The sequence below is a fragment of the Salvia splendens genome, unplaced genomic scaffold, assembly GCF_004379255.2.
Source record: "Salvia splendens isolate huo1 unplaced genomic scaffold, SspV2 ctg538, whole genome shotgun sequence".
NCBI lineage: Eukaryota > Viridiplantae > Streptophyta > Magnoliopsida > Lamiales > Lamiaceae > Salvia > Salvia splendens.
Window position 1 is genome coordinate 36,685 of NW_024599195.1, and position 10,399 is coordinate 47,083.

At 34.9% G+C, this 10,399-nt stretch overlaps 1 protein-coding gene across 3 annotated transcripts; it reads right to left on the minus strand.

Moving 5' to 3' along the window:
* Positions 1-2,732: 2,732 nt before the first annotated feature.
* On the minus strand, positions 2,733-10,276 carry LOC121790526 (phosphoglucomutase, chloroplastic). 3 transcript variants are annotated; one of them, XM_042188720.1, is made up of 17 exons: positions 10,197-10,276; positions 9,874-9,926; positions 9,535-9,657; positions 9,212-9,264; positions 8,366-8,444; positions 8,215-8,279; positions 8,075-8,142; positions 7,726-7,844; positions 7,569-7,643; positions 7,344-7,459; positions 6,989-7,130; positions 6,817-6,898; positions 6,700-6,746; positions 6,538-6,615; positions 6,307-6,412; positions 6,122-6,235; positions 2,733-2,785 (listed from the first exon to the last, which is right to left on the minus strand). In XM_042188720.1, the coding sequence occupies exons 5-16, from the start codon at positions 8,426-8,428 to the stop codon at positions 6,168-6,170; spliced, it is 1,029 nt and encodes a 342-aa protein (XP_042044654.1). In that variant the 5' UTR covers positions 8,429-8,444; positions 9,212-9,264; positions 9,535-9,657; positions 9,874-9,926; positions 10,197-10,276; the 3' UTR covers positions 2,733-2,785; positions 6,122-6,167. The 3 variants fall into 3 exon arrangements, with proteins under 3 accessions (XP_042044654.1, XP_042044653.1, XP_042044655.1); XM_042188719.1 differs by lacking the exon at positions 2,733-2,785 and having other exon boundaries at positions 5,898-6,235; XM_042188721.1 differs by lacking the exons at positions 2,733-2,785; positions 9,535-9,657; positions 9,874-9,926 and having other exon boundaries at positions 5,898-6,235; positions 10,197-10,212.
* Between the last annotated feature and the right edge of the window lie 123 nt (positions 10,277-10,399).

Here is a 10,399-nt window from a genome sequence, read left to right on the forward strand (position 1 = left end):
TATTAATGTCTACGTACTATACCCTAGCCCCTAGCTTATTAAACCCATAGGGAAGCAAGAAAAGTGTGTTAAACATCGTAACACGGTACAACTTGTTCGAATGCATTGCAGTTCACATTTTGTGCATTATATAGTCATTAGTATCCATTACTCGTTACCATGTGGTGTAGTATGTACATAATAATGCAAAATACTTGACAAACAATGCATCCCAGAACATATTACGAAACTGATACTGTACATTGTTAGCATTGAAGGTTTTCATTATTATGCACACACACTTAATGGAATGTACAATAACAATATACTACAGTTAGAAACTTAGACGTTGGTTGTCGACAATAGAGATGGTCGACCTCCCCCCCTGGCTTTCTTCTCCTCACTCTGTTCTGGAGCCGTGCTTGGGCCTGCCTCAGCCAATCGTTCCCTATATTTTTGTGCTAGGGCTACTGGAATAACATCATCGACTGTTTCGTCGATTTTCAAGTCGTAGCAGCTTCTCTGATATGTAATCATCAAAATTAAATATCAGACTTTTACTATTACAAAATACAATAATGCATAATATATGCTATATAATGCATACTACTAGTTACAGAATGCACAGATTATTTAAAATAATGCACAAATGAGTAATACTAAACATTTTTTGGAACCTCTCGTTAAAACCTTTTGAACCATGTACACATGAAGTCTAATAATGCATAATACCAGGCAAACAACGTTCTGTGTAAAGATGTGCACATATTAATGTTTACATATTAATGCAAACAACGTATTAATCAGATCACATGAATGATTGCGTAACACATTCGCATAATGCATTAAACATCACTGATAATGCACAGGCTAAGTTCATAATGCATATACCTAGGCCCATATACCTAGGCCTCAAACAGTAGCTCTAGGCCATTGCATTACGCACTACGATTGTTGGCATTATTTGTGTAAAATACACAAACAACGTTTGTAATGCATAATCTAATACGAATACTTACATTATATGCAGATATGATGCACATACAATTCAGGCGTAGTATATATATGTTTTAAATTATTAGGTGTGGCAATAAACGAATGCATTATGTAGTTTTGCCATTGCATTACGCACTACGATTGTTGCATTATTTGTGTAAAATACACAAACAACGTTTGTAATGCATAATCTAATACGAATACTTACATTATAAGCATATATGATGCACATACAATTCAGGCGTAGTATATATATGTTTTAAATTATTAGGTGTGCAATAAACGAATGCATTATTTAGTTGAGGCGATAGCATTACGCACAACGATTGTTGCATTATTTGTGTAAAATACACAAAAACAAGTTTTGTAATGCATAATCTAATACGAAATACTTACATTATAAGCAGATATGATATACATAAAATAAAGGCGTACTACATACGGGGGCTTAATTTATTAGGTGTATAATAAAAATGCATTATTTAGTGTTGCCATTGCATTGCGCACAAGGATTAGTGCATTATTTGGCATGCGTTAAGCATTACGAGAGTTAATTGGCCACCTATACAGACAAAAAAAATATTACAAACAAGACAAAGAACATAATACACCAATTACACACAAAGTATTTGTATCCGTCTGATTAAAAAGAATGCACATACGGTTCGGCTGAGTGTTCACAAGATCAAAATTAGAAAGACTATGCTAAAAAACATTGTTCAGTGTATTCAAGGTTGTAAAAATATCTAAAGTGCTAAGTCTTCCAACAAAGACTGTGCTAAGTTTTCGCCCCGTAGGTGGTTTAGGCTCACCTTGACTACCAGAGGTCCCAGGGCCTATCTCGGCTAACCTCTCCCTAAATCTTTTGGGCTAGCGCCACGGGAATAATGTCGTCGACAAACACTGTCTTTGTCGACTCTAAGCTGGTTATCTGAAATGGACCGAAAAACACATCATGAACTGAATTTGATTACTGATTAATATGTATAGCACAATATATGATGCTTAAGTCACAATGAATAACGAATTAAACTTAAACACCACAGCTAACACCATTAATACATATACCACAACATATGATGCGTAAGTCATAATAAATAATGTATTAAACTTAACAACGACAGCTAAGACCGGCAATAATGCTTAAAATACTGACTACAATGCATATGTCATGTTACATAATGCATAGTGTAAGTTAAATAATGCACATAAAATTTTTTGTTAACATTAGGTTGTATATCACAGATGACACTACTTACACCTCTAAAATGCAACAAAACCTGGAATGTATGCTGTTATGCTTTGACATAATGCAATGCAGATAAAAAAAACAAAATCAGATGAGATTAATGCGGATAACTACGTACAGCAAGGAAAAACTGATAATGTAAGAACAATTAATGGAGCATACTAATCTTAGCCATAATGCATAAAATCAACCAGATAATTATAACTGTCAATTCACATTGTAAAGAATCTATATTTAATCCTCAATCTGAATCCTCTGTAACAATACAAACAACACTCCATGTTAACAGCAATATAATGCATAGATAATGATACATAATGTACAGTATGCCCTAAAAGCACAACAGCATACATTCCATAATGTACAGTATAACAATACAAACAACACTCCATGTTAACTATTTTATTCTCTAGCACAGTTAATACAAACAACACACAGACATGGGAATACCATTATACACAATAAACTAATCCGATACTGAAAAGCACAAGATGCGACGACAAATTACCTGCATCCTGTGATGCTTGGGAGCGCGGACGACCTCTTTTCGGCATTTTGAACCTGGCATACAACGGAAATATAAGAGACCTAATTCCATCCCTATTTAACACAACACAATTTCTACGTCAGGATAATCAGTGACAACCTTAGTCGAACAACTAATTTCAGAGATTTCTACGCCTCGCCGCATTCAAAGATTCAATTTTAACAACGTGGGTCTGCAAAATCACGACAAAAAGAAGCCTAAATCACTATGGAAACATACCTAGTAGAAACGAATCGGTGTTTCTGAGTAGATGTTATCGGTGATAGCTATTTCCTCCGAAATTTGGTCGACAAAATCCCCAATCTTCAGACGCGGCGCTGGGAGGGAGTTGTCTAGGGTTTCGGTTGTGGAGAGAGTGGAAGGAGTGGGATGGGGTGAAAGAATAATGAATGAAGAAAGAAGAAGATTGAGATCGTTTCAAATCCCACGAAAGTCGTGTATTCCAAAAATATGGCGGTTCATATTCGGCCAAAATGTCTAGATTACCCCTATAATGCATTTACGAACCTTCTATAATGCAACACGGAAGTAGATTTATTGAAACAATGTGATCCGTCGATTCCCTAGATCTAACGGGTATTATTAAGAAGGAAAAAAGATGTAAGATGTGAAAAGGAGAATAAGGTGCCCCTATATATATATATATATATATATATATATATATATATATATATATATATATATATATATATATATATATATATATATATATATATATATACTAGTACTATAGTAAAGTGTGATGATGATAACACTTGCGCCTCTAGATTTATACTAGTTACAAATTAAATAAATTACAATTATTAGTTTCTATATATGGATAGACAAGGCAGCAGGCTCCCCCAGTCCTATCATTTCCAAGGCTTTTGTTTATTTGGTGAGGATTAAAAAATTAAATGGAAAAGGTGGCTTTTGCTTCTATTGAATACGTGTTAGAATACCCTCCAAAATAGGGGTGACTTGCCATTTTAACAATTCCCAAGGGTTTGGTTCTATTATAAATGGAGGACTATGGATTCTTATGGCTCACCAATTTTAAAAGGCTGTCGCTCTCAATATTCTTGATTCAAATTTGCATCCCACGTCCTTTATTTCACTAATCTATACGTTTACTTTGCTTAATTGTTACTCTTTCTTCGTTTGAATCTCTTACTTTTATTATTTATTTTTTCTTTACTCCACAACTTTCAAGTATCACTTGTTTCGCCCCTTTTGGATATCAAACAATACCAACAAAAAAAATATACACTACACATGTGTCCCTTCATCAATTAACTAATAACAATTGAAATAAAAGGTTTAATTCCCAATTACAAAAAAAAACAATTAAATAATATTTAGAAATAAATACAAATCCAAATTATGTGTAATCAATCCTAATTAACAATTATAAAATCAAAATTACGAAATAAGAAAACCAATTGAATAATACTGAGAATTAAATACAAATCCAAATTACGTGTAATCAATCCTAATTAACAATTATAAAAGCAAAATCATGACACACAAATGAAATTGAAGAGAAAATCTGAACATACCAATGGTGTATGGTCCGTACAAAAGTGAAACTCTAAAAAACGGCATAACATAATTTCAAACGTCAGAAAAAGGTACTAACCAATCATAGGAAATGATATTAAAAATTACCACAAAAATTTGTTAAGATGCTTCACGTTTGTCTAATTGTGTAACACTGTCCATTCCTTATACTCCCTTTCGGCATTAATGTTGGATTCACGCATAATTAAATGTTCTAATTTATTATCTTGAGAATTACTTCATCTGTCCTATTAGAAATGAAACATTTTCCTTTTTAATTTGTCTCATTAAAAATGAAACGTTTCTAAAAATAGAAACAATACTCTCTCTATTTTTCTTCTCTCTTACTTTACTCTCTCTTCATTAACTCACAAAACAACACTACCTAAAATCATGTGCCGAAAAGCAAATGTTGCATATTTAATGGGACGGAGGGAGTATGTTTTAACCTTTTGTCGCCTTAGTCCATAATAATGAAAAGCATGCTTACACTCTATCCCCAACGATGTTAACAATATTTGTTTATTGTTCGTGTGCACAAAATTTATGTAAAATTGTGTTATGGTTAGATAATATCTGATCTTGACCCAAAACTATATCACATATATACGACGAAATTAGTTACTGGTGGACTTGTGCATTATTGTTACATAGACTAACTGATTTGACCATATAAAAGATGTCCAAAGCAAGTTAAACATATAGTAGAATATTAATTTGTGTGTCAACTACTAATCAAGAAAATAATGTTGGCAGCAGCTACATGTGAATCTCCATGATTAATTAAGTGAAGTCCAACACAAGCAACGACAAGACAGACAATCTGCCTCTCTTCCAAGTAGGAAAGGGGGTGGTGTTAGTGGTAGATTTTCAATGTTCAAAACATATTCTTGGGCACTTAACACAAGAACTATTGGAGATGACAACTATAGTTAGCGAAGCAGATCACTGAGATTGTGAGTGAGAGTCTGATCAACAAGCATACTAATGTTTATAGCAATGTCCCACTTTTTACCTCTAGTCTTTCTTTGCAATCAAGCACTCATTACATCCACTACAAGATTTGCCAACACTCAACTTCACTTTTTAGTGATTGATTTCTTCCAATATATACAAATAAATGGACTACCTAATTCCTACAAAAGTGATAAAGAACTTAAAATAGGCCCCTTAGATTTTTTGATGAATTTCATGAGTATTATAGGCATCGTTTTGAGATGCACTATTATAAAAAGTTAAAAAAATCAGTGTGGCTAGAAATGGGGGACAATGTTGAGATGGAGGATGACCTCAAAAATGTGCCTAAACTTGGCTACTTTATTCAAAGTTCAAACCAGGATGACCTTAAAAATGTGCCTAAACTTGGCTACTTTTTCAAAGTTCAAACCAAAAGTATCGTGTATATTCACGTGAACTTGTTGCTTACTTTCAGACAAATCATCTGAGCACCCACACACACTCTCTCTTTGAAAAGATATCAAAATCTTTTTGACAATATATAACTCCAATCAACACCTGTATCACAAGTGAAGGACTACTAATCCTATAGTCCAACTCCTCAATCCCTAGTTGACCGTTTACTTTCAGTGATACTAGAACATATGCTACCTCACAAGGGTAAAACGTGCATTCTGTTCGACGTCCCATACATTCCGATGATGATTTGTATAAATATGTTAACAGGATTTTGCATCAGCATGTGAATAGAATGAGTTTCTCAACCAGGACTACTGATGCAAGTTATATAGAAAAAACAAACTAAACTAACCAATTGTGAATCAGAGTATCAGACACGAGGATGAATATCCAACCTCAGGTATGGTCAAACGCTGTCGTTTCTTCCTCAAAGATCCCAATCTATGTGATGACCGTTGGCTGCTCCCTTCTAGTGAACTCCTTCAGCTTCGATGTAGATAAAGCCAGATCTAACCACACAGACAATTAGAAACTCCGAGAAAAACACAGGGAAACAGTAACAGAATAACAAGAATCAAACCTATCAATGGTTTCAATGCTATTTGTGCATCCACGTCGTGCTTGGATGAATCCGGCTCAAATTGTTCAATATATATACGAACAGTTGCACCAGCAGACCCGGTACCCTGTGTTTGATCATCTTAGTAGTAGGGATAGAGAAACGGGAAAAGGGAAGCTCAAAAATGATGTTGACATGTAGAAAACTGTAACCGGGAGCTGAGTTCAGCTCAAGATCAGAAAAGACACATACCGATAGCCTGAATATAATCCTGGATCCATCAGTGAACACAAAACGCACGCCTTGCTTGGTAACTACGCTGCCGTCCACCTGCAGAAGTATGGGAAGATCGTGTCATAAATATAAACCATAGTCGAAAATTAAGGTCACGATTTTGGGTTAGGATCAATTTACAGGATCAGTGTAGGTGAAGTCATCTGCAAACTGCAGGGTGTAGTCTCCTACAATAAACAAATCTCGTTTAGCTAAATAGCCAACTTCTCGGTCAAGTAGTTAGTGATCGATACTTACCATATACATCGCCGGTCTTGCCTTTGGAAATCAAGTCTCTAAGATAGTCAATCATTTTATTAGCCCCATTGGACTCACATTCCTATTGTGCAAGGAACGAGGTATTTCAGTTGCAGTAAAATGTACACATTAGAAGGAGATATAACAAAGTAGCAGAGTATCTAAGGCTTGCCTCGTAGTCATATCTAGAGAAGAAGTTCCTTCCATAAGTCGCCCAATGCTCATACACAACATCAGACACAGAAACCAACTTTTCCCCAGGTTTCTTGTCCTTATTTCTAAAAGCAATTATCGACAACCAAGCTAAAACAGCCCTGTCAATAAGAATATTCAGTTAACAAACTCAAACTAAATTTCTCGAAAAAGCAGATGAGGTGATCAACCATAAGATTTCCTTATAATATCAAATCAGATGTGCACTCATCATATGCTTAATCCTTTAGATGAAGTGGATTAAGTTTTCTTTATGTACAAATGAATTGATGTGCACTCAACATTTATGTACAAGTGAATTGATATACACGTACCAGATACCATCTTTCTCACGGATGTGATCAGAACCAGTTCCAAAACTTTCTTCTCCACAGATCGACAATTTCCCTGCATCCATCAGGTTCCCGAAAAATTTCCAACCAGTGGGCACCTAAAGCAAAGTTTGTTCATTAGATAGGATTGACATCAGAATATACTTTTCCTTCCATTATAATATAAATCAGCCAAAACTCATTACAAGGAGTTGTAGAGTACCAAACCTCATAGAAGGGAAGGTTTAACTTCTCTGCTACACGATCCAGAGCACCACTAGTCGGCATGGATCGAGCCAAGCCCTGTTATATTATATATAAGCTGGGAATGTGTAAGCTCTTTGAAGAGAAAACAATGGTAGTAGAATCTTCATGCTTTTCAAACCTTTGGGCCAGTTTTGAAGTATGGGATGGCCTTTTCTGCGTTGGCAGCAATAATAGCAACAGAATCTGAAGGAGTCACGAAAAATCCTTTCCCAAGAATCATGTTTCTATCACCATCTCCTAAAAAAAGTGTGACGGTGATAAGATTATAGACTGGCTTGAGCATTAATACGGAGGTTGCATAAAGCGATAGAAAATGAAAGATCTGTTTATCAGGGCAGAATAAATTATTTCTGTTGCTTTTCCTTAATTTTATTTGTCTTTACAAATCAACTTTATGAAAATAGAAACCATTAATGTTGTTAGTCTTCACTAAATATGTTCTGCAATGGAAGTACACTGACACGTACCATCACTTGCAGCGCCAAAATCAGGTCCGTTTTCTCCATACATGAGGTCCACCAATTCCTTCGCATATCTATTCCAGATCAACAAATTAAAATCAGCATTTTAGGAATTATGTTAGATTTTTCAAAAGTATACTTCTTACGTGAGGTTAGGATCTGGATGGCCATGTCCAAAATCTTCAAGAGGCACTCCGTTTAAAATGTAATCCTGTTCATGGAGAGGTAATTTGATATGGAACCATCATGCATTGTTCATTAAATTTGGTTACGCAGAAATGAAACCAACAAACATACGATGCTAGCTCCCAGCTTGTCCACAAAAATTGGTTTGGCATATGCACCAGTGACGGCATGCATGGCATCAAATGTGAACCTGAAATGAGTAGAACGAGGAGTTTATTTCTTCTACCAAATATTGAGTTTATGAACTTCACTTTATGGTAGATAAGATAAACAGTTTTCTTTTATAAAAGACAACAGGAAAATGTTTGGATGATAAAGGACCTTCAGCTCTTCTTCTTTTAAAAAAAATATATAGGAAACAGAAAAAATCATTGATTAGTTTAGTCATAGTGGACCTTATCACCTTATGAACTTTGTTTTTGTGCTATATATATGTAGCTCTTCTGTTAATCAGACTTTGACAAAAGAAACTTTATTCTTAAGCCTGAAGAAGGCACACAGAAAAGTTCAAATTATATTGTCCCTTCGAATAGGAAGGCAGAATGCCAGAAAGTATCAGATAAAATTGTACAGGAATAAAGTTTACTGTTCTGTAAATCTTGCATTTGCCTCAGTGATTTCCATTTTATGTGCTCTAGAGATTATTTAAGTCATGTTTTAGCAAATTTTAACATCTCGATTATTTTGTATCATGGGGTTTTCGTCTCTACCCACTAGGACTGCAATAGTATCATTCATGGTTAAGAGCCAAAAGCTGAGTAAATATCAGCTATAAAAGCTACTCATGATTAACAGTAAAATGTTTGATTTCAGTTTTTCCTTTCAAGTTTTGTAAAAATAAAACTACAAGTGGTAATGGCTAAACCATTTTAAAACGATGCATAAAGAAACAATACAAAGTAGTGACGAAGAAGCAGAAAAGCATCAGAATCATGAACCATAATACTTGTTGTGTACCTGAAATCTGGCCGTAATATAAGGCTCCTGACAAGTGAAAAATCAAATACTTGCTGCAAAATAAGTTGGAACCAGAATTCCCATCAGAGAGAATCAAATGTGAAGGTTTCACAAATATTCTTCTAAGGTTGAGAATGAAGTTTCAGTGTATGCTAGATCATGAACTATAAACTGCATCTACTACCAAAAACAATCCAAGTTGTGTCAAACTCTTTCAATTTTAGAATGGAATAGATCTAAATGGAAACAAATGTTGATACAATATAGGTACAATTGTTTGAGGAGAACTTGAATCATCAAGCACTTGAATTTGGAATGCTCACCTCCAAAAGCTCCAAATAATCCGCTACTGGATCGATTACCTCAACGCTAAAAGGTCCATAGTTTGTTGCACCAAGCTGAGAGAGATTGATGTCCGGAATATCAGCTACTTTGATTTCAGAGATCTGCAGGACACTAAGGCAAGTCAAATGGAAGTTCCAAGCTTAATAATCGTTTGACTGAATCCAAAGATTACTGCTAAAGATAATAAAACCCAAAACATTCAGCAACATTTCTCAAAACAACATTGTATTGAAAACGATGCATAAAGAAACAATACAAAGTAGTGACGAAGAAGCAGAAAAGCATCAGAATCATGAACCATAATACTTGTTGTGTACCTGAAATCTGGCCGTAATATAAGGCTCCTGACAAGTGAAAAATCAAATACTTGCTGCAAAATAAGTTGGAACCAGAATTCCCATCAGAGAGAATCAAATGTGAAGGTTTCACAAATATTCTTCTAAGGTTGAGAATGAAGTTTCAGTGTATGCTAGATCATGAACTATAAACTGCATCTACTACCAAAAACAATCCAAGTTGTGTCAAACTCTTTCAATTTTAGAATGGAATAGATCTAAATGGAAACAAATGTTGATACAATATAGGTACAATTGTTTGAGGAGAACTTGAATCATCAAGCACTTGAATTTGGAATGCTCACCTCCAAAAGCTCCAAATAATCCGCTACTGGATCGATTACCTCAACGCTAAAAGGTCCATAGTTTGTTGCACCAAGCTGAGAGAGATTGATGTCCGGAATATCAGCTACTTTGATTTCAGAGATCTGCAGGACACTAAGGCAAGTCAAATGGAAGTTCCAAGCTTAATAATCGTTTGACTGAATCCAAAGATTACTGCTAAAGA